The following is a 25979-nucleotide window of genomic DNA, read 5'->3' on the forward strand; positions in this document are numbered from 1 at the left end:
TAGTTGATGATATCTAAATTTGGCATGGTGAGAATAAGCAATTGTAATTTTTAAATTAAGAAATTAAAAATTCATATAGTTTTATGTATGAATAAAAGTAAAAATTTGTACATTGTACACCAGCAGTTCTCTTTGGTCCCGGTAACAGAGCAGAAAAAGAAAAAAAAATATAACTAAACAAATATTGGTATATAATAAAAATAAATTTATTTTTATGTGCCATAATGTGAGCAAAACCAGCTGGTTAGACATCTCACATCTGACCATGTAAGTCATATTTCTTTGAACGATAGGTGGCTAAGTAATATTGTTAACAGGTCTTAGAAGGTCAGAATGTCATCCTCTTCTCAGATCCTCCTAATTTTTACAAATTTGATTTTACCCATCAGGTCACAGAACCTTAATGCTGGTACAGAATATACCATTGTCTTCATGTTTTTTTGTGGGGTTTGTTGGTTTGTTTCAATATAGGAAAATGTTTTATATTAAAAATTATGAAAAATGTATTTTAAAATGAAGTTACTTAGAAAGTTACTTTGTTACTTATATGTGATCTCTGAAACATAGATGGGATTCAGGAAGTACACAGAAGAGGAATGACTTCTTAAAAATTTTACTTTCAAATGCAAAACTAACACATTACAGGCATGATTTGCATCCTGAAAAGTAAGAAATTTCTGTGCATCCCAGTCCTTTTTTTGAAACAAATGTTGCTTTTATTTTCTCTTATATTACCTATTTCGAATTCATCATCCTCAGTTAGAATTTCAGCATTTGGTATATTTGTTGGAGGCTGGCAGACCCGGAGCTGATAGGCTATAAACAGGAAAAAAACACAGTTGACATTCTTATACTTAGACAGTTAAGATAGCCATGCAAACATAACTGAGTTAATACCCACATTAACAGGATAAAAATAAACATCCATTCATTTACTTTGGAACTTTCAAGAAAATCAAAAGAAAGGAAACATATGAACATCAAAATTAATGAAAAATGGGAAGTTGCATGTGTGTTCTCAGTTATTTAATTTCAGTGGCAAAACCCTTTTCATAAATAACTTAAGAAGCTTAGAAGTGGTTGACAATTTTCTCACTTAAGTAACCTCACCTGAAAAGCAAATATTTTTTGTATTGTGCAATCTTTGGGTTTTTTGTTTTCTTTTTATACAATACATTTTTACTGCTGAACTCTTCCATTTTGAAACTTTGTAAAAAGGCAAGTTTTAGAATCCAAAAGATTCTACCCAGAGGCAACATAACTGATGGACAGAAGCATTTTGAAAGTGAAATTTCCCAGTAAATGAATAGTTGTGGAGCACATCTCACCTGCAGATAGCGTCAGAGAAAAATTCTGCTTTCAAACTTCTCATTTGAAATCTCACATGAAATAATTTTCTGAGTTTTAACACATGTATGCAACAGCCAGGCAAAATAATTAGGTGAAACAAATGATAAAGAAGAGAAGTAGGAAGAGTATGCAGAAGCTATATAGCTCTATTTTTTTTACAGAGAACTTATGAGGATGGGCCTGTGTTTGGACACAGAGGAAATTCCTTTCAATCTGAATCCAGCCAAAGAAATCACACTGAAGTGTTCCTACTGACAGTGTAGTCTTCCATGTTTTAAGGTGTACGTTCAGGCTGATCAATGAGTCAGGTATGCCTGGTTTTCACTGATACTACATTTTCATACAGCATTGTTTTATAGCATCTCTCATTAGCAAGGAAACACCATCTACTTATGGCAAATGACGATTCAGCTTCAGTTATACACATCTTTGTTACTTCCTGTACTTGGATCCTTTAGTAATCAAACTGGTCAAACTTTTATCAATCATAACATTTATATTTTATCCAGGTAAGATCTTTTGTTGCTACTGAGTCACCCATATTTGACATCTTCCTATTCCACTCCTTTTTGTCAATTGCATAATGAAGAGCCAATTAAATCAGTGAGTCAGAAAGCTAACATCCTGCCTTAGGATAAAGTAATTTAAAATAAACCACACCAAACAAACATGGAACAGCTGTGCTATTTGCATCTTTAAAAAATATATTAAAAAAGTCACCAACATAATTAAAAAATTGATTCAAATAAACAATTCATATAATTTATCTGGAATTTCTCTCATTTAGGGGTATCATTCATTTTAATCCCCAAATTATCTATTTTAAATAAATTTGACTTCTCTCAGTGCCTTGCTGTTATTGCTATAAATTGTATGTAGCTGACGTGAAGGATCACAGACTCAGGGATACCAAGAGATCTATTTATCTTGACAACTTCAGTCCAATAAGTGTTTAAGTTTCTCCATGAATAATCCTTTGTGCTGCTCAGTTTGCACCTTTATTACACACTAGAGCCCACACTTGCGGAATGACAATTTCCACAATAACAGAAGAATCAAGTATAAGGAGATCAAGGTCTTTAGAGACACTTTATTACTAGGTATGAACATTTTTACATGTGTTTGGTCATTTACTCATATATTCATACATATCAATACATACCAATTCATATATTGCTGACCACAAAGGGTCAGTTTGTCCTTCACAAACTGCTACAGGCCATTTAGATGCCCAGATCTGGAATTAAAATTCTGACCTCCCTCTGCCTAATCCTACTGAAGTCTACTCCATAATCAATTCAACTACTGTTGATGCTGGTTTTTTCATTGTGGGATTTAGGTCTTTTTTGTTTTGTTTTGTTATGTTCAGATTAAAGTTCCTTTAATCCCCCCAGTTTTGTCTATCTGTATTCACCTTGGCCTTTACTAAGTCAAAAAGAAAGCTTTCTACTCTCAAAATCTAACCAGGATCCAGAAGACAGACTGTAGTCTGTCCACTTTTCCTGGAATAGTCAATCCAACAGGCATTCACAGAGCACCTGAAACACCCTTGCTTCTGAATCTGTTCCCTTGTAGTGATAGGAATGCAAGAGAACACTTGGCCACAGAAGTTTTGAATTACTACAAAAAGAGGTAGAATTTGGTGCATTAATACTTAGGCATTTTCAGTCAGTCAGTATTTAGTTCATTTAATTCAAGGGCAATGTTAACTATACAGTATAGTTCACTATCACTGAAATCTCTAGAATAACAGTACTTTCTTCAAAAGATTTAAATATCTACTAGAAATTTAATGACCCCCATTTCGATTACAAAGGAATTTTAGAAGCATTGTAAGCAGTGAGAAGATGAGCACCTCGAACTGCAGGGTCTTGATGCTACCTTCTTTGCTCATGTCTATTCACAGTGCATTCTTTTTTTTGGCCTTACTACCAGTAAATTTAATATATGGTCAAGAAAATAGCTTGTTTTCATCATTCATATTAGTCTTCCATATGTTTGCGTTACCCTAGTGGTGGTCAGTCATATCAGTAATAGCAAATCTTCTTAAAAAAAGTAATTAAAGTAATTTTTTCATGAGTTTTCTTCCTGCAGTAATCAGTACGGACAGTGAAAACGTGGAATTTGTCACACTTACCATGATAACTAAGTACAAAGAAGCCACTGGTAGTAAAGTCACTGTGGAACTTGATCAGAATCTGATTGGAAGTGCTATAGACGGATTCTAATGCAGTGTTGCCACTAAATTGTCCAATTTGAGGAGAAGTTTGGTCTGGTCCATCCCTAAGACAAACAGATACAAAAAGATTTTTTTACCCAAACCAAATAATTTAATTTCTCCAACCAAATTTTAGTATAATGTAGTAAAATTTCTCTAGATTATTCTGAAAGGCATGAATCTCATAAAATCAGATAGGGCTGAAAGCCTTTTGAAATACTGTATGCGGATTGGAGTATAGCAGGTAGTAGATTCGAGGACAATCAAAATTTATTAGAGAGCAAGATGCTCCATTCAACCACCTTTTGGAAGTAATATTCTTATTTTAAATAATTGCAGCAAGCTCAAAATTATTGAATTTGTGATCTTACTTAATTTTCCTGCCACTAGCTCTGCTCATATTTACTTATCTATGCTTTCAAAAGTGGCTATCAGAAAATAAATAAACTTAATACTGCTCGTCTTGCCCAGTTTTTTGACTTTGGTCATTTCTAGGTAAATTAAGAGATGAATACTATTTAATTTTTAAAAGATGAGTGAATACTGGCTTCATTAAAAATAAAACCAAAATGCTTATACTCCACTGAATACAAGATTTCACTTGAAATCTGCATGTGGGCATTTATAAATGTAGATTTTATTTATAATGATTATCTTAATGATGCTACTTTTAGAAATTCTGTAATGTCAGAATTTTTTAACCTAGCTCCCCCCCCAATTAAGTGTTATAATTTATAATTTATAGTAAATATGGACACTTAAGAATTCTTTTAAAGTTTGTTTTTATGAGTAGTTTAGAGTTTTCTGAATCAATTTCTTGCTGAGAGAGTTGTGCAATGCATTTTATATAAATGGTTGTGTCTCTGGCACAGGTAAACATTCATATAAATGTTGGTAGTTTTAACCAAAACTAAGTATGACACACAGTTGATTGATTTCTTAAATCCTTGTTCACATACATTGATTGATATTATTTTGTACTATTTATTATGATTTAGACAATACAGGTACTGCTGGTAAGGTCACTGCTACTTCATTTCAGTAGAAAAATTAAATCAAAGTTAGTACTAAACAATAGTGGAACTGTACAGAGGACAAAATCATGATGCAAGGGCATTACATTTTCCTACTCGCTTCCTTCCAGATCAGGATTGATGAACATTAAAAGTTTAAATTTTCTAATTGTTATTGGCATAAGATATTTTAACTGAAAATAATTTCAAAATAAAATGATGAGTATTTTTTGTTTTGAAAATTTTCCAGTAATACATTTCTCCAAATTCTTGCACATTGCGCCTTCCCACACCCTTCTGTTTTATTGGGGAGATAGTATGATTTGAAGAAGCATTTGAATTGTCAAGAAAATTTATTTTTTCCATTTGAAATATCAAAATTTCTGATATCAAAATATCTGATAAATAATATCCCAGAAATGGCATAAGCTATTTAATTATATAGCCATCACGTACATAATACAGTTTATACAGGTATATAAATCATACGTAAGTAACAACATGCATGATATATACATTAATAGCATAATAGATGCTTTAATTTCAGAACATTCTCCTAAAAGTGTTGTTAATCTAAATAGGATACAAAACATCTAAAAACAATCAGCAAAGAACACATAATGAAATAAAACTGAGGTTTTACCTTTGTCATGGTATATACAATTACTTTTACTGTAAGAATCAAGTTTGTATCACAACCAGGAGTACAACTGAAAGCACATGAAATCACTTGGTAGAAAAGAAGAGCTGAACAGAAGAAGCACTAGAAATGGACAGTAGTGTTCTAGTTTGTGTGGGATGAAATAGAGAAAGGACGTCTGTATGCACACAAAGGTATAATTTAATTCAGGAAAGATTCTAAGTGTCAGCCTAAATTTGATACACAAAACAAGTGGTGAAGAGTTAAAGGGATTCAAAATTATCTGAGTTTTATCAGGGCAATAGTCTGGGTACATACTCTGATCAAATTTTGGTTAGACTTTAAGGCAAAGCAATCAAGTACCTGGGATGCAGGACAAGACAGTTTGTAGAACATAAGATGAAAAAACCCAGAACCTACAGAAATGATCACAAAAGCGTGCAGAGAACTGTTTAGGAAAGTAGGAATGAAATCCTGAGTTATATGAATTTACATGAATCCAAATCAGATCTCTGTGCAACAGAAAACATAAAATGAATAATTAATATTCCAAATTGCTTCTCATTATTTTGCACTACTCAGACTACAAGCCTACTCTCTCAACATGTGGATTTTCAATCTGCAGATTCAATAATCAGTGGATTATTGTTTTAGGCAAGCTCCTAAAAGGTCTTAGCCACTATTGAAATGTCTAGGAGACTCCCCAGTAACAGTTTCAAGATTACTGCAGGAGCTGTTATACTTGGTTACAGCCTCCTGCCTTTACCAACTTCGCAACTAAGCAAAATGGGGGTTTCATCATCTGAAAGATTCATGATAGACATGGATTCAGGTATATAGAGAATATAATTTGTTTACAGCTATTGTTAGTGCAACTCTTTTTGTCATAGCCAAATACAAATAGAGTCTCTCCTTTTATGTACTGTCAGTTTAAAAGAAGCCAGCCTGGAAGAAATGAAGAAAGTGTTGCTGTAGTTTCTTGTATTAACACTCTAAACATTGTAATACACAGCTGCAACTGCTTATTATCACTCCTTTCTTAAGTATTACTTCTCTTGGTTGTTGATAAGCTGTCATAGCCTACTTCTGAACGCTCTTCTTCATCGAGAAACTGAGGCACACTATTATTGTCTTTGAATTCTTAAGACAAGGACTATGAAACTTCATGTCCAGTGCTATCTAGAGGGAATGGTACATTGGAAAACACGGATTAGTGCAAATCACTCATTTCCCCTAGACAGAACACCAGTGTCAAGGGCGAAATCACAAATACACTCTTTTTAATTCATACTTTGTTGCATTATGTCACATGAAGATTAAATAAATGCCAAAAGTGTTTTCTTACCAGACAGTTATGAAATCATATATTGGTTCTGTTTGGAGAACTGTGAAATTTATATAGATTCCATTCCCAGGTGGTACCCTTACAAGCCAGAAGCAGTCTTGAAAGTTTGGATACTCATCAGGGTATCCTGGAGAGTATATGGTGCCATTCATTGCAGTTATATTTCCTCCACAGAGGGCTATAAAAAAGACATTTGTTTTTAATAAATATTAGAAGCTTCTCACATTCTTCTTAAACCATGTAAAAGCCATATTTTTGAACATGTTTGGTATACTATAACTAGATTATGTAAAACCATTGCTGTTTATAGAAAATAGATTTTACTGAGATATTTGCAGAGTCCGAAGTCTATTTTGATATTATTGGTCAAACCTAAAAGAAAAAAAAAGTAATTCTGATGTCAGAAATGCTATCAGAACTGGAACTAAAGTAATATTTAGACATTGGATTAAATTATTCCCTGCATAATTGAAAACCACTTTGTTATGGCTTTGTGTAAACACCAGCTACAAATTAGCAGTGAAACACATTAATTGCTTTCATTTATTGTCACAAGAAGGTATCCAAACAAAATTATCAGGTGAGAGAAGAGATATGCTAAACGGATGCAGGATGTGTGTGGCAAAATTAGAGGGGAATTTGAAAATTTAAAAATTGTGTGCAACAGTATGAATAGCAATTTTGCATTTCCTCAGATAAATTATGGTAGACAAAGTAAGAATCTTTCCTGTAATTCTTATTGAAGCGCATTAATTTTAGACATTATACAGTGCAAAACGGACCATACAGCTTTTGGACTTTCATAACTACTACTTTAAGGAAAACTATTTGTCCAAACTGTACACTTTTCTCCACAGAGGTTTCAGATGCATGTTGAATATGACACCACCCTGTTATTACAGAAGGGAAATTATGTTATAGAAGCCTAGTTCTGGATAAGTAAGCAAAGCCTAAAACGGTATAAATTGCTTTATTTTGCACACATTCCTCTCCACTCCACCCCAAATGGACATGTAATGGCAACCCAGATTCCCTAAATTATGCTTAAGAACCAGAGAGCATGTTGTTGGAACTATAGGTTTGACATATAGGAATTATGCATTGTTTGTATTTAGGTAAAGCATGTGTTATGGTTTATACATATACTTTGGTGAGGAGCTGTAGGGTAAGGAGACTTTCATAGTCACACCTCATCCATTCAGACTCAACAGCTGGTATACTGCTTGTCTTCAGCTTTTAGCTTCAAAGTCTCAAGGGTTTTTGAACACTGCAGACAGAATTGATTTTGCAGCAGGGCTTTAGGGGCGTGAAGACATGGGCTGAAGACTGTCAGGCAGTGAGATTTCTCGGAAAAGGAGAGGGAATAGATTCTGAAAGGATGAAAGTGAGGGACATGAGTTAAGAAGGGTCAGAGAGTATTAGATGGTGCTGAGCATAGGTTAGAGGGATTTTAGGTGCATGAGGATGCAAGGAGAAGAGAACAAAAATGTTTAAACAGGAACCCCGTTTAGAGATATTTGATTCAGACTGTCTGCTTCAAGAAGTCTGAGGCATTAACAAACCTTAGTATATACTGCCTTACAATTAAGATATTAAAGCAAATACAAATTTAAAACGTACCTACATTTCTGGCACTAGGCACATACAAAAAAGTCCACTTTATTTTAATGCTTTTGAACACAAGCACTTTATCTCAAATCAAACCAAGTGCAACTAGAAGATACCTAATTATCTTTTTCCTTCAACAATAAAGAAAAAAAAATCAAAACCATCAGTAGCATATAAAAATGTCAAAAACTCTTTACTAAAAATACCACAGTAAATAACTGCACAAAACCCCCTGTAATTTAAGAAATTTCTCTGGGAGCTGAGTAACGTTGGCAGTAATCAAGCAGCACAGCACATGTTAGATCGCCATTATCAATTAGGTTGATTTTTTATGTGCATCTTTTCATACCACATGAAGTAGAAACAAAGAACTTCCAGCCACTGTCTGGAACTTCATCAAAAGTGATACTCAGAACAGCAACATACTCTGCACATCTTGGAATTTACTAATTAAATTCTTGGTTCCAATAAGGTAATTCAAAGAAACAGAATCACTGGGCACAGAAAATACAGCTAGAACTAAGTAATAGGGAGAAGCTAAGCTGTTTAGCAGTTAAGACATGAACCATTATTATTCCTTCAGGATGCAGAAAATGGGGGTTGAAACTTAATTGTGATGAATTAACTTCTTCCCCTTTCAAAAGACAGTGTAGGTGTCATCCCTCTTTTATATGATAAGGCTTCTCCTTCTGAATTCAGTATCAGATACATCTTAATTTAGCTACCACATCACCCAGAAATGCCAGTGGCTCACTGACTCCAGAAGGAATTCTGAGTAATGAGGCTTCTAATTTAAGTATCTAAATTTAGGTAGATGATTCAGAATATAATGCAAAAATCCAGAAAAGAAGGTGGCTTTTTTTTTTCCCCCCCAGGCATTCCTCTTTAACTTGCTTGGTATTGCGGATCCCATTCTTAATGCCGAGCTTTTACCATTCAATATAGAGGGAAGTTAGGCCTTTAACTCAGGTCCTGAATACCCCTCCTGAAACTGTGGAGGGTCTTCACGGCATATGAAAGTTGGCACTTAACACCTCGTACAGATCTCATCTTTGTGGAAACCCGTGTCTAGACATATAGAGAACTTTACAGTCAATAACTTAATTGCTAACTGCATTTAGATCTTGCGGTCCCAGGAGTGTAGGATTTGGGGATGACAGTTTTGAATATGAAGTATCTTCACTGTGTCTATGTTCTTCCAGGGATCTAACATTGCTGTCTGAATGTTGCCATAATTGTGACAAACCTGGAGGTTCCAAAAGAAAGTGATTATTTCATATGGAAGAAAATTCAGCCCTCAGTTCCACAAACATATTTTGCGGTGCACAGATATTTCTCAAAGAGATTTCTGTGTTACCAAAACATCCATCTTTGTCTGTTTCAGAGTCTGATAACACTGGACGACTGACCCTCTTTGGCCTGCTGCTTAGGTACAGGTTCCTTTTAGCTTAGCTAGGGATAAGATAAACACCTCTACAGAAACTTCATATACATTCATTCTGTCTCCTTAAAATTTCACCTATGTACAAGCCACAGTTCCTTGAATCTGCTTACCTTCTGCAAGCATATCAGTGTAAAAAAATGTAAAAGGTTAAAAAATATAATTTAAAAAAATTTTCCATTCACAAAAAATATATGTAGCAAGGACTTCACACAGCATTGACCACAGGACAACTGCACTTTATGCCACCTTTGACATTTCTTTCTAACTGATGAGACAGAACTTAAGTGGCCAGAGTTGGGGAACTGAATTTTTTATTCTTTTTTCTTGATTAAGTGCAGAGCTTTTACTCTGTAGCACCACCTAGACTAAAAAGCAGCACAGGTCTCTACACTCCAGACTTTAAGCTTAACCTTCCAAAAATAAACTTATTAGCTCAGAGAAGTTTTCAGAGATTTCACATTTCCATGAAATGTTTCAGTATCTCTGCAAAATATTCACGTGCAAAATTGAATACTTCCTCTGCAAAGACCACAAAATAAAAATAGAGGTCTCTATAAATTGAAAAGCTGAAATGATTTCAGTTAATAGTCCTTAGAAGTCTTACAAGTAATGAAGGGTTCATGGGTCACTCAGAACATACCTTCACATCTGGGGAGAGGATGATTCCAGTTACGGCTGATGCCATGAAGACAAGTCAGAGCTGAATTTCCAATTAATGTGTAGCCAGGAAAACACTCAAATGAAATCGTTTGTCCCACAGTAAAGTCATTCCCGATAACAAAACCATTACGAAATGGTCGAGGGTCAGGACAGCTTTGTAACTGATATGCTGAAGTAAATAAATAATAATAATGGGGAAAAAATAAGCAAAATACGAATTCCAATTACTTAAAAAATAAAAGCTTTTCATTAGAATAAAATTAAAAAATCATGGACATCCCATATGTCTTAAATTCCATCTCAGTGACAGTCAAAATCATTGGTCTTACACCAGAAGAATCACAGTGAAACATTCCCACAGCAATTCTGGAAATATGCATAAAAATTAGTTTCCAATTCCAAACCTCACAAGGAAAACATGATACTACAACCAAAGTTTAAATGATCTTATGTTCTTTACACTTTGATAATGTGTCTGTGTGTGTGTGTGTGTGTAAACAAACAAATACCCAACACCTTACCCTACAGGTTTTTAGAACAGGGTCCATGAAGGCAAAAAATGAGACTAGCCCCTTAATTTTATCTTTTAATTTTAGTAAGTACAGGAGTAGTGCACTAGAGAAGAAGAGAGTAGAAAGGAATTTAGACTTTGTGTTTTCTCTGCTTAGATCTTCAAAAAGTTAGGCCACTTCCTGGCTCTTTAAGACTACAAATTGCTTCCAAGTGCACCCTAAGTACACCCTAATCAAAATGGATCCTAGCTGCTGACAATGAAAATTAAAAAGACTGCAGAAGAGTATCTAAACTAGAAGCATAGGAAAAAACTAACAGGTACAGAAGACTGATGTGATGCCATGACAGGGAGGAGTTTAACAGCCAATGCACCTCTAAAAAAAGTGCAGGAGAATGACAAACAGCAGAATTACAATAAATAGGAAAAGCAAATCAGGTAGACTACACCGCATGTTGAGCGATGCATACAGTATTAAGGAACAGAACAAGGGCCAAAATAAGAAGCCCTTTCACACCACTATAGGAGCCTAAAACACAGGAGGTAGGATCTAGAATGCTTAAACCAACCAAGAGCCCTGAAGTGAAAGGCATGGAATAGAGCAGCAGGATTCAGTGTTGCCAAGTGACCACCTTTCCAAGACTGAGAGGGCAAAGACTTCCAGGTGGGAGAGCAGCACTGTTGTTTACAAATTATATTAAGAGCCATAGAAGAAAAATACTACCTGAAAAAAAGAAGCACTACAGAATACTCGTAGATGGAAATTAAACCTCGAGAAATATAAGTAGTACTGAGCTGCTTCTACAGATGTTTAAACAGGAAAATGATAGTGAACAGGACGTCTTAAGTAAAATTAGAGAACCTACAAATATACAACAGGTAGTAGTAACGGACTACCCAAATATCTACCTTACCAGGATGACTTGAAGAAATAAAATTTTGAATGCAGTAAATAATTGTTCCCTAGAACAAGCAGTTGCAAAGCCCACAAGAAAATATGTTATTTTAGATTTGAACAAGCTTGGTACTCAAGCCTTAGTTTGAGAAGTTTTCATGGGAGAGCTGCTCAATAATAGCAGTCATAATGTGGTTGGATTGTACTGGGAGGGAGCAAGTAAAATAAACCTAGCAAAGAGATATTCAATTTTCTAGAAAGGAAATTATACAAAAATGAGGTAATGCAGATTGGAATCTGCTAATTGACACTACTTTAAAAGACCAGGTAAAACATGTTCTACACTTCAGAATAAAAAAACACTAAGGTGGTTCAGAAAAATGCCTGTGTGACTTAGTAGGAAGTTAAAGAAGCTGCAATAGGGAAAAAACTGGCATTTAAATAATGGAAGTCTGCCTTTCCAAAAAATCATAAAACATAGCAGGTCCAATTTAAATAGAAAATAAAGAGAGCAAAAATAATTTGAAAAATGTCTTGCAGAAGATGACTCAGCTGATCATAAAAAAATTATTTGACAACATCAGAAGCAAGAAGTCAGCTAAGGAACTGGTGGGACAGTTCATGACAAATGAGAAAAAAGGGACTTTTAAGGATTAGGATGCCACAAGAGAAAAACTCAATACCTTCTTTGTATCTATCTTTACTGCTGAAGATGGTGTAGAGATTTTCAAACCAGATGCAGTGCTTGTATTATGCAGGTATAAAGCACTAGATCAACTTGAAGTAAATACAAAAGCACTACACTAAATAGGTAAGACAAAGGACCAGGAGCATATGGCTTTCACCCAGAATAGCTGCTGAACCAAGATACGTATCATATCATTTCAAGATCTGATCTAGAGGAGTGGTGATTTCCCAATGTAATTCACATCTATCTTTAGAGGGATCCTTGAAATTACAGATCAGTGAGTCTGACTTCTATACATGGTAATATGATACAGCCTATAATACCGAATAACATTACTGACCACATGGCTAAACATGGCTTCTTGGGAAAAAGATTGGGGTTGATATGGACAGATGTTAACAAATATCATGAAGACAGTGGAAAGTCTGAATGTGAAAATGCCATCAAATCGCACAGTAATAGAATTAAGAGTCTGACAACAACTGTGGATGCTGGAAAACTACAAAAGAAACTAGCTAGTTTTCTGTGCTGCTAAGTAGCATTCCTTTTTGCCATTTGGAAATACCGTACTGAGCTAGATGGAGCTGTTTTCTGATCCAACAGGGGTGTCCTGGTTTCAGCTGGGATAGACTTAATTGTCTTCCTAGTAGCTGGTACAGTGCTATGTTTTTGAGTTAGGGATAAGAAGAATGTTGATAACACACTGATGTTTTCAGTTGTTGCTAAGTAGCATTTAGACTGTCAAGGATTTTTCAGCTTCTGATGCCCAGCCAGCAAGAAAGCTGGAGGGGCACAAGAAGTTGGGAGGGGACACAGCCAGGGCACCTGACCCAAACTGGCCAACAGGGTATTCTATACCATGTGACGTCATGCCCACTATATAAACTGGGGTGGGGAGAAGGGGGGGAGGGATCACCACTTGGGGACTAACTGGGCATCAGCCAGCGAGTGGTGAGCAATTGCATTGTGCATCACTCGTATATTCTAATTCTTTAATTATTACTATTGTCATTTGATTAGTGTTATCATTATTAGTCTCTTCTTTTCGGTTCTATTAAACTGTTCTTATCTCAACCCACAAGTTTTACTTCTTTTCCTAATTTTCTCCCCCATCCCACTGGGTGGGGAGGGAAGTGAGTGAGCGGCTGCGTGGTGCTTAGTTGCTGACTGGGGTTAAACCATGACAAGGGGTTTTCTGTTTTTACATTCTTATTTTTAAGGAAGAGGAGAAATAAACCAGTCTATAATTTTACTTGGTTTTCTCAGCAGAATTAAAAGGCTCTGTAATGAACTATGAATATCAAAGATTTGATAGCAAACAAGTAAGATTTGAAAATAAGCCTCTCACATCTTTTCCAAGAAGATTTGAAACATTGACTTCTTATCACAGAACTGGGAACGACCAAGTCTTTTACTGCTCTCTTAGCAGTAGTTTTTAAAGTTCCCTTACTCCTACAAATGGTATCATATTCCAAATAATAAGTGAATAAAATCTTAGCATGCAATTTAAGTCATAAACTGACTTTTTCTTTAAAAGCTAACACTTTTTACAGTGGATCACTTCCAGAATGTTACATAGAGTTCAAGTCAACTTGGACTTGTTACCTTTGAAAGACTAATAGGAGACTGCTCTAAAGTAAAAACTCTTTAAAAAAATCATCCTTCGATGTTATCATGAAAACAGATGTAGTTTAAAATATACATTTGTCCTTTTATTGTGAACAGTGATCATCTAACCCCTTTTAAATGAATCTGCAATTACATAAATAGAACTATGATCTTGCAGTCTTCACCAGCTCAGCATGACCTACTTCGGTACAACAGAACAAGAACCTTCCAGCGCTATTGCCAACTAGGAAATAAAATCGATTTGGAGATTTCTGAGTTGGCATTATTCTGTACTAGCCTACACGGATCCAGTACTCTAAAACAATATTTAGTTCTTCCCCTTCCAGAACCCAAGACACAAAAGTGAGATTCCCATATGCTTACAAAGATTAAACAATAGAGATGCTTACTTTATAAAGCCAGGCAATGTAAATTAATATGCCAACCAAATTCAGATATGGGAAATTATCTGTTTGCCTACATTTGAACTGCTTTTTAAAGAGCATATGCAATTATTTTTCCTTTTTCATCTTAATTTTCTGCATTCTTCTGTTTGATCTTGATGCGTAACACTTCGGTTTGCAACACACAAAATCTTTTATTTCATGTTTATCTTTTAGAAATGCCAAAAAAAGAAATAACCTTCAACAGCCACCCTGTTCTCACATAAGAATGTCAAAATCTCACCTTGATATACAATATGAAATCCTTGTTTGTTCTGTGAGTAATCGCTGTGAAAGTATAAGCTGGTTTCATGAGTTGTGCTGAACAAAGAGGCTGGTAGCTGAGGGCCACTTAGTCTCCCAATAACAGTGCTAGTTTCTGTAGATCCACTCCTAACTTCTAAGTAATCATGTATGGTCTCCGTTGAGAAATTCACAAACTGCAAATGGACACCTGAAAAACATCATCAGTAAATAAAAGCCGCTAGTATCAATACCAGGAAGGAGAATAAAGTATATACATTTTACACTGTTAATATCAGAAAATAATGTAACTAGTGGAAATGCACGTGTTACGGTCCTTGATGCAGTCCATGGAATTCAGTTTGAAGCATTCTTTCTCCTCATGCATTACTAATTCTGAGAGGCTGGCAAGCTAAGAACTGCTAACACTGAAATACTAACATGATCTAAGGCATTGAACTGTAGTGTATTTTATGCCACTTTTTGGCAAAGTTTGTTGTTTGTGCATTTAGGGCATATTTCAGTTCTGAACATTGAATACATTCATTTTAGTTAAAGCTTCCCTGTTTTCAATTGCATAAAATAGTCTCTAGTTCTATTAAAAGAAAACATGCTTTTTGTGCCACACCTAAAAAAATCTAGTGACAGAATTTTACCCCAGAGATAGCTGCATTTCAGTTGCACATAAACTGATTTCTCAGCTTATATATATTAATGTATATATATTAAAAATAACGAGGCACAGTAAAAATTGTGCACATAATATGTATCACGTATATTGTAAGGGTATGTAGAAGGACAGTGTCTGCTCCTTTAAGGGTATCTGGTCAAGGACATTTTTCAATGAAGCAAGGTAAAATAAGAAAAGGAGGAAGATAGAGGGACACAAACCTGGCGGAGGATGTGATGAAAACCAAACCTGGTCAATCACACTAACTGATGAGGTCAAGTGAGAGTGTGAAAATGTTTATTCCAGTGAGGTCATCTGATCAGGGACTTTATATTGGGAAACCAGTGGAAAAGGGGAAAACCAGAAACCAAAATATACAGACACAGACCTGACAAAGCAAACGTGGAGCCTATGACAAGAAACAAACCTTGTCAGTCACACTGATGGGCTGTCATGAAACTACAGGCACAATTTCCAGGAAGATCAACCTGGACTTTGCAACTGATAAGATTGTAAACCAGGGGTATGTCGTACTGGGAGGGGTGCAGGAATTGGTAGACTTATACAAACTCCTGAGGGGACGCGCAGAGGAAAGGGGAGCAGGGAGGAACAAAGATGGAGGTAGACAGAAAAGGGCATGAAAGGGGCTGGTTGCGTGTAAAATGGGGCAGGTCAGTACATTTTTCTGGCTAAGCCCTGTACCCGATCACCAGTCTGTCCTAACATCTCATATCTTCTTATTAAATCTTTTCTCAACTATCTCTCTGTGTAATCTCAATCTCTATCCCGTGTGCATATGTGCTGCAAGGACTAAGTGCCAGCTACCGGTGAGATCCATATCTGTGAGTAGAATTTGGTGCCAGCTGCTGGAGTCAGACCAGGGTTGTGGGTGTCCCTGGCCTGTAGTGCTAGCTACTGGAGAGAGTGGGGGGGTCTCAGTGCCAGTTACTGGTGAGACCTCTGTGTGTGTGTGAGGGTGAAAATTGGTCCCAGCTACTGGAGTCAGAGCAGGGGTGTGGGCACCCTACTGCCTGTGGTCAGCTACTGGGGCGAGTTAAAGGCCATAGCTCTCTGGATCTAGGGAGGGTCCTAGCGGGGTTCTGAGCAACCTGATGTAGTTGAAGGTGTCCCTGCTCATTGCAGGGGGGTTGGACTAGATGACATTTAATGGTCTCTTCCAACTCAAACTATTCTATGATTCTACAGACCTTGTGCCCAGAATGTCAGCTAATGGGGGTACCAGTGTGAATGGACTGAGTGCCAGCTAATGGAGTCTGAGCAGGGGTGTTGGTGCCCCTGGCCTGAAGTGAGTGCAAGGGTCTTTAACTTCCAGCCACTGGGGTGGGAGTGGTGCATGTTCTCAAAACCAGTTACTGGGGAGACTAGTGTGAGTGAGGTGAGTAAGGAGCTCAGTGGTGGCAGCTGGAGCAGGATGGTGGGTCACAGCCCATATGCCTGGTGCTGGCTGCTGGGAGGGCAAGTGTCTATATCTTCCCCAGTGCCGGTGTGGGTGCTCATGTGTCATCTGCTAAAAAACTTCAAACTGGACCAGCCAGTGAGTAGGGAACCCGTGAAGCAAGTAAGAGGGCCCGAAATCCAGACAGGGGTGCCAGGCAGACAATCAAGGGATCTGCAAACGTGTGTGTGCTTGTGAACCTAGAGAGTGTTTTGTGTGTGCCTGCACTAGTGACCTTTCTCCGCCAGCCCAAGCAGAGGAGGGGACTTGGCTGCCTATGCTTGTGTTTTATTTGAGTCCTGTATGTAGGTGCTGTTGAAGGCAGCACCTCCTGTTGGCAGTCTGAGTGACCATCCAGGTCAGTGTGTGAGTCTGTGCTCAGCTTCATTACTGTTTGAATCTGCAAATGGGAAAGTGGCAGCCATGTCCCTCAGCCTGGGCAGAGACCTTATGTCCCTGGGCACCAGGCTGGGCAGGAAGGTCCTGGGCTGGAGTGGCTGGAGGACGTGGCTGCATGCCTTACATCCCTTAACATACATATTATTTTTGAGTCAAAAAAAATGTAAATTATATCATCTAGCCATCATTCATCAGTACCTCTCCCACTAAACATGCAGTTCATACACACACTCCGTCATATGATGATCTTGCCAACAGAAATTTCTGATTATTTAATTCAGTAAGGAACAGGAAGGTAGCTTACTATCCATTAGCAAGTCCTCTCTCCTAACCAGATGATGTATTACAATGATTATATGTCAGGACAAGAAGAAAATGCTCAGCAGCTGAGAGGTTATAGGAGTCTTCAAACATTTTCCTGTTCATACATATTTCTATATAAGTTAAAACAAAGTAGAATTTGTATTTTATCTGGAGTTAGTGCAACTATGGAATGATAATGGAGTATTTTCATTAAGAAGATGATTGAGTCCCATCAGTGTTTCTGGCAAAGACAATCAACATGATTTCATATAAAATTGAAAGGAAAAGATATAATGTCAGATTAATTATTGAAAAGTCATGAATAATTTTGTAACTCCTAAACTGTAATAGCTAAATAGTGTTTGCCACAGTCTTTTAGAGCTTTCTCCCCAGATACCATGTAAAGTTTATGAATGGTTTTCTGAAGCATGTAACATTTCATACGCTACAGGAAAAAAGGTTGGTGCATAATTAAATTACTGTTACCTTGATAATTTCTGTCTCTCTTTACCTGAAGATAGTCTATATGTCAAAAGAAAGTTTCTGCTTTAAGTGTCATTCTTTGACTTTGCCAGCCTTCCAAATATTTCCTACACAGAGAATCCAGTTATATCCAAACTTTGCTCTTTCTCTATCCATGACATTAGTAGGCTTGGCCTTTTATTTGATTCTGTGAACCAAACACTTGTCCAAAGGTTAAGCTGTCATTAGTAACTGCCAACTCATGCTGTCTAATTTTTTTCTCTTTCACCCACTTCGTTCGATACAAAACCAGCTCTAATATATTTTTGCCCGTCATTCTGCTCTCTGTATTCTACTGCCTTTCACTATGAGTTCCTGAACCATATCAGTCTTCCAAAGTATTAATCCTTTGCCCAGCCTGTAGCACCTGCCTCTGTCTCAGACTTCTGCTTGTTAGACTGGCTTTTTCTGTGGCTTTTCACAGTTTGGACATCCCTCTTGAATGAGTATTTCATATATTTATATAATATCTAACCATTAATCTCATAAAGAATAGCAACAAACCGTATAAAGCAACCTTGTAAGTTGATTGAAATTAGCATTGTGTCATTGGTTTAGATTACACCATTAAAAGTGGAAAAGCTTAAGATCTGTAAATTTTAACCAGGAAAAAATCTTGTTAGAAGTACTTAAACAAGTGAAAGCCCATAGGAAGTTCCCATGATGGTGTTTCTGAGATTTTCTGTTTACTACTCAGAAGAGTTAGATGTATGTACCTCCACTGGACTAGAACCACAGCATCACTAAAACCAGTTTTAGACATCACTTTTTCAATGTCATTTTTTTCATTTTTACAATGAACTTATACTTTAATTTCCAATTAAATTTTAATCATATCCTGTTTAGAAATGGTTGAAAATGTCGAGCACATTTCAATCTGTGTGATTTTAGTATAGAAAAGGGAGCATTTAGTTTTCCTGTACATGAACTGGAAAACTAGCATGGATCTGCATGGGATCTGAAGATTCTAGACAGCATTATGACTCATGACAAAACATTAGAAGTTGTCATGTCAAGCTGCCTAAAATTCATGTAATGGCAGAATTAAAGTATCAATGCTACTTCTGTAAAATGCTAATACAGAAAAATAAATTACTGACTTGAATATTGTGACTTGAACAAAATGCAAACATAACAATTAGGTTCTATATGGAAATCCCTATCCTGACATAATGTACTTCCCACAGATAGAGTCTGTTAAGTCAATGTTACTGAATGTTTAATATTACTCAGTTTAAACAAACCATGCACAACAACTGGCTTTCATTTAAATGATAAGTGAACCAGGATCCCGAGACTTATAATCAAAAAGATCATAGAAGTGATTTTAAAAAGAAGAGAGAAAGAATCTGGACAGATGCAGAAGGGAAAACTACTTGGGATGTCACATTGAGTTATTGTGGAAGACCCAGAAATTCTGTATCATCAAGTAAAGTTGACAGAAGATGGCAAGTATAAAATAGAAAACAGTGAGGCGTGTCTGAAAAAACAGCTTGCCATTCAACTAGTATATAAAGAAAAAAAGTCCAAGCGCATGTGCTCCTACAAAAGTGCCACAAGTATAAAAAATTAGATGGCACAACTGTATTGGCCAACTTTGAATAAAGATTTTGCAATGATAGGTATATAAGATCCACCGAAAGTTGCTCAAGGGGTTAGCTAGTGTAACTGAAATGCTGATATTACTTATGCAAAATCATAGTGAATGCGAGAAGCTCTGGTGACCCGAAAAAGTCTGAAGATATATCCACTTTTAAGACAAGAAAGAGGACCTGGGAAATGGCAGTTGCAGGTTCACTGCAGTCCATGGAAAGATTATGGAACTTGGCTAATTGGAGGCAATTTCCAAACACATAAAAGATAAAAAGGGACTCAGGAGTAGTCAACATGGATTTACTAACAGAAAATCAACACTGATCAAGCATTATTTCCTTCTATGATTAAACTGAAAAAGGGAGAACTGTGGATACAATGGACTCTCACTCTTCTATGACTTTTGACTCAAGTCTTCTATAGTGTTCTCATCTGGAAGTTGAACATATATGAACTTGATAAATGGAGAGGAAATAGGTTAAAAATTAATGGGAACTTCAAGGCTCCAAGAGTGATAATGAGTCATTCAACATCCACTTGCTAGCCACTAACAAGTACAATACTCTGTGGGTTGATATGGGAGCTTATACTATTCAATGTCTTCATGAGACACCTGGATAAAGAGGATGTATCTTTATCAGAAAATTGTAGTATATGTTAAATGAAAAACCAAGAACCTTGTAGCTTTTCTATTCTAGATCTTTCTTTTAAGCTTTGATAACTTCTTTAAATGAATTATAATTCTTTTTTTTTGCCAGAATAAATATTCACACTATTTTAAAATCTATGTTCAGTTTTTTGAATCCATAAAAAACCCAACAAATTTAATCCATGAAAGAACACATACCAAAACCAATAGGCAGTTTTATTGTCCATGTGCAATCCAAACTGCTAGGGTAGTTGCCAGGAAACCCAGGGCTGAGGATCACGCCGCTGAAGTCCGACATGCCACCACCACATTGTGCTGAAAAAAACCACAAAGACATTTTTCAGAGGAGTAGAATGAGCTAAAAAATTAATCCAGAACATTGAACATCCTTCCAACATTAATAATGTAATAACTAGGTTTATGTTTCAAAAAATACACAAACTTTCTTTTACCACTAAATACCTGTAATAAAGTAATTTATAGGTGGGTGCTTTAGACATATGTATCTACTCTGAATGGAGTAGTCTTTAATTTGGGGGACACATGCACCTGAAAAGAGAACAGATGTTTACTCTGCACTCTGTCTGTGTGAACCACCTTTGTGAACAGGCAAGTGGCACACATCAGCTCATAGCAACATTGGCAGAATTCCACCTTAGTTTGTAAAGGAGCATCTGAATAATATAAGATAATAAACTATTTTTAAAAGATTCTGTACTCAAAGAATTTCAAGAGGTCTTTTAAAAACTGCATTTGTATCCTGCTGTTCTAAAAACAAGATAAAATAAACAGATTTAGGAAATGTACACAAACACATATTTCCAGAAATTTAACTATATCTGTATTTGAACTTTATTTTAATTTTTTTCAAGCATGACATCAGTGAATAAAGTAACTTACACTTCAATATTAGATTTGAAGATGTTAATTATGGTAAATAAAATTATGTTTAACAGTTTTGTCCAATTAACAGTTGCTACAACCTTTGAAAGACAATTAAAAATCATTACTTGCAAAAAAGAAGGGAAAAAAAGGAAAATAACCCCTCCTAAAATTTCAGCACAGCATCTTTGCCTTCAGATTTTACCATAGAGCAGTGCAATTATCGTATCAGACTTCCTATACATGTTAATGCATAATGATGGAAACTGAAGACTAACTCCTGAAAAAATTCTTAGAACTATCTGCATCTTGTTGAATATTTATAAATTCTAAGCTGAGGGAGCTCAGTACCTCACAGGAGGTTTTTAACACCTCACAGGATTAAGAACAGGATTATGTGAATCAGCTCAAGAGGATATATAATCTGTCTTGAAGAAAAGCCAAGTATAAAATCTTTAATGAGATCTGCAGTATCCTACTTTCCATACATTCAAGATTACAAATACAGATAATTTTTACTGTTAGGGAACCCAAACAAAAAGGCATTTTTATTCGGTGAAAGAGAATGCAAATAGAAGGAGTTTTACATCCCTCACATTTATTCACCATATAAAGAGAATATATTTAAATGCACTTCAGATGTTTCATTTGGGCCTCTGGCAGGATTCCAGTGCTTCTTCCAATAATATTAATATGATCATGTATATAGTGTAATTTGAAAAAATAATGTATCTTCTTAAATTGGGGAGACATGCCTTATGTTGAACTTATTAAAGATGAAAATGTAATGCTATTTCTATTTAGCATTTTCTATAATAGTCATCACTCTGCTGTGGAAATGATTCATAAATAACTATGTTTGCAAGGGTCTCTGGAGGTCTCATCACTGATAGTGAATAGATGATAGATTCTGACTAGAACATATTTCATCCTTTCTTCTGTTGATTGGACATTTCAGAAAAGCTTTGCCAAAAAAAGTGCCAAGTACACTTTGAAAATCTTCAGCTTCATTTGACCATTTTCACTTTTAATTAAGTTCTTCTAGTTCTCCCTGTTGTTTCCCCTATATGTAGCTCTTATTTTTGAGTTCTCTGGCTTTCTCATCCTGGCATATTTAAGAAAGCTTATGTATGCGGAACATACCTAAACATATTGGAATTGGATAATTCCATCTTCTTACTGGTCCAGGCATACAGGTGATATGTGAATGTCCCTAAAATGACACAATATTTGCTAATTAATATAATGAAAAATATACAATATATGGCACATCATTAGTATCTCAACAAAAATAATTTATAATTTAAAACATCATCAAAATATATAAAATCAACAAGGTATAACATTTATATTGTACACTATGAATTGTATCATACCTTCAATATGAGAAGACTGTAATCTTAACTATGTGACTGTTAGCCCACTTGAGAATTGTGTCTATGCCCTTAATGTTATTTCTAACAGTATAACAGTATCCAGCTGAATTCTATAATACCAGCTTTTAGTATAAACCAAGGGTCTAGAAACTAAAGGTCTAACTGAAGCAATGTTTACATAGTATTGATTTGCATAATTTGTGGAACATGATACAAAGATACAAACTACATACATTATACAAAGTACTGACTTTACTTCTTAAATTCATAATACCTATTCTAAATGCAGTCTTTACCCTCACCCCTGAAACAGTTGCTTAAGTTGGCAAAAGCTGAGATATTTAAGGAATCTCTTTACAACATGTGTCCCTTTACAACAGATGAGGTGTTATGATTTCAAGGTAATCTGTTACAGCTAAGTTCCAAGACCCACCAGTGACCTTCTGTGTTGTTCATCAGCCTCATGTAATTCTAATTGTCTTCCAGAGACAGCAAATGAAAATGAAAAATCTTAGCAGAAAACTCTACTTGGGACTTCATACAAAATCATATAGCATATACTTTAAGATTACCTAGTAGAAAAAATGCAATAGCTTTTAGCCTGTTTGTTCAACCTTCATATGAAGAAAAAAGTTAGGTTTTCATGTTAAATCTCCTTATCTATTCTGAGCCTGTAGCATTCGAGAGAACCAAGTATCTCTAAATCATTCAGGGTAACTGTGAATAGTTTATTCATCAATCTGCAACCCATTCTTTTTCTCTCCTAGAAGAAAAATAAACACACTTTCTCCATAGTGCGAGTAGGCATATCTGCTCATTGCTAGGAGAAAAAAAACCAAGGAAGCAGCCAAGTCATAATGTGTAAGCCAGAAAAACAATATGGAGGGAAGAGGTTTTACATGTGTGTTTGCACAGTCTTTGCTCTAATGTTCTTTATATTTTCTTTATTTCAGCTATTTACTGTGGCTTGTCTGCTCATATATTTGTATTTAAGTATCAAATTAAAACAAAGAAGAAAAAAATAATTGACAGGCTGTTCTCAAGAAAGACTAGCCAAAATCAGGCAACATAAGAAGTAAACTTCAACAGTCATTGTCAGAGCTGCAATCACAGAACATTTCAGTTATTCTTGAAATGCTAGAAAGCTGCAGACATGCATAGGAACTCTGTGTTGAAGGGGAAACTGGGATACAGGTCACAAATCCAAGTGGCAGCTGAGATCTGGAAGCAGACAAGTTTGTTTAGTTTCTATCACAGTACATAAACTGCAGCTTTTCAAAAAATATTCTTTAGTCCAAAAAAGTAATTAATTTTTTTTTTCTTTGATGCAGTACATATGACCCCAGTATTTTGGTCTTCACAGAATTATGTAAAATAAGTGTTTGAAATTATTACCGGTTTTAAAACTTCACTTCAGTTAGTTAGTTTGACACTCATCAACATGTGTTACAGGCAAGACTGATGTTAATGAAGAAAGAAAGGCAGGTAAGCTATCCTTTTGCTATTTTACTCCAAAGATATCAATAACTCCAGTAGCAGTTAATCATGTGCTCTATACTAAACATTTTTTCCCTTTAAAACTTTTCTTTTTACTCTGCATAGGTAATGTCTTCTCTTTTTATGCTCTCAAAGACCTAGATAAAATGGAGACTGTAGAGTCCACAGAGTCACAAATGAGAAAAATATTTTTTGTAAAAAAAAAAATAAATTTTAATATAAAAATTAATTTTTATAGCTGTTGAAATTAGTAACCTATCAGTTGGAACCTTAGTCCTTTCGGGGAGTGTCTCAAGTGGAAACAATATTCAGTTTTGAGTTTGGTTCTACAGTGTAACTGTACAAATTTTTGAAAATATTTTTCAAGAACTTTCCTGTAGGCAGACAGATTCTTACTGGTTATATATGCTAAGTACCTCAAAGAGGCAAATTAGTCACAGTTTACAATCACTGCATTGCCCCTAGTTACACCTTTTGCTAATGCAACAGAATAGTAAATTTTCTTGGCAAGAATACACCCGCATTTGAAATTTGGATAACCCCCCCCAGAAATTACTGAAAGAAAATAACTGGCACTATCTGATTCACTGAGAAAAACAATTTCCTTTCCCTTTGTTTGTTGTTACTCCCCCTCTTCAGTTACTTTCTTTTTCCTCCTGTACATAGAGAACTATTGATTATTGCTCATCAAGTGTTTTAACTTAATTTGCCAACACTGCATAGCTCAGCTATGAATACCAAAGATGCCATCAATAATAGATAACAACCTATAATCACTAATGCAGAGGAAGCACAGAGCCATACACTTCTCATAGAATATTTGGATAGTTGCTAATTTAATATTTCGCAGAAAAGACTACCAGTCCTGCAAGCTTATCACATATCTGCAACTCCTGAAGAGTTCGGTGTCCATTTCATATTGACAGACTCAGACATAACTATGTTAAAGAACTAAAAGGCACCATTTGACATTGGAAGCTTGGCTCACCTGAAGAGAATAACCCTGATCACACTGGAAGGACACCACATCTCCAACCATGTATCTGTCTCCAATTTTGATCCCATTGCTTGGGGTCTGTGGTTCAGGGCAAGAGTCCAAACCTATAGCTGTGAAAAATTTAGAAGTTTAGGCATTCTAAGGAGAATAAAATCTGGTTTTAGATTCACATAGAACTTCTGTGTACACTGTACATAGGCACACTGTATTGATATGTTTTAGGAAGCTCTTGTGTACCAGCAGTTTGTCTGTGGACAAGCAAGTGGCATATTATTTTGGAACAACTGTTATGTAAGGAGAAAAACTTTTCCTGAGAAAAGGAAAAGGAAAGAAATAGTCAGGGTGGCAACAAACACTTGCCAACAATCTGAAGTCTAAACTCAAAGTCTCCTCTAAATTTCCCACTGTCTCCTGGCTCAGACTCATTCATTTCCACCCCCAGCCTCACTCCTAACTATAACCTACCTAATTCAAACTGGGAGCACCTCCACTTTCCTTTCCCAGTATCTTCCCCACTATGTTCCAGGGGATGCTGGCCAATACCACACCAAATACAAAACACAGGAAAAACAGTGCAAAGTGTAACTGCTCACCTGCATTCATTCCTTCACAGGCCTGACTCTACTCTTCCATTCGTGTACACACACATGCAGAGTAAATATTTACATCAAATTTTACCTAATCTGCTATTTTCAATAAAGTAGCTATAGAGTTATAACACTAATAGTTCAAATTTCTGACTGCAACAGAAGCTAGTTTGCCAAGGGACCGTATACTTTTTTTGTGGTCATCAAAAAGAGAAATAAATAAATTCTTCATTGTCTCTACCCGGGAAGATCCAGGAATATAAGAATATGTGTAACATTAAGTATAAGCAGCTCGGTTACTCTCTTTGCCTACTGAAAGAATTACACCCTAACTAGTTGTGAAGCTAGGACCGTTAAGCAACTAAACATCAGTACATAGGGT

The 25979-nt window shown here is 35.9% G+C and overlaps 1 protein-coding gene across 3 annotated transcripts in view; it reads right to left on the minus strand.

Moving 5' to 3' along the window:
• Positions 1-25979, minus strand: part of CSMD3 (CUB and Sushi multiple domains 3) — a 749348-nt gene that overhangs the window by 101969 nt on the left and 621400 nt on the right. For all 3 annotated transcript variants that reach the window (XM_075024389.1, XM_075024388.1, XM_075024387.1), the window contains 8 exons: positions 25002-25120; positions 22284-22353; positions 20457-20573; positions 14668-14877; positions 10259-10447; positions 6567-6744; positions 3488-3633; positions 736-816 (listed from right to left, as the gene is read on the minus strand). In XM_075024389.1, coding sequence (XP_074880490.1) covers positions 736-816; positions 3488-3633; positions 6567-6744; positions 10259-10447; positions 14668-14877; positions 20457-20573; positions 22284-22353; positions 25002-25120 — 1110 coding nt within the window. The remainder of the gene's footprint in view (positions 1-735; positions 817-3487; positions 3634-6566; positions 6745-10258; positions 10448-14667; positions 14878-20456; positions 20574-22283; positions 22354-25001; positions 25121-25979) is intronic.

The sequence above is a fragment of the Buteo buteo genome, chromosome 3 (genome assembly GCF_964188355.1).
Source record: "Buteo buteo chromosome 3, bButBut1.hap1.1, whole genome shotgun sequence".
NCBI classification, from domain to species: domain Eukaryota; kingdom Metazoa; phylum Chordata; class Aves; order Accipitriformes; family Accipitridae; genus Buteo; species Buteo buteo.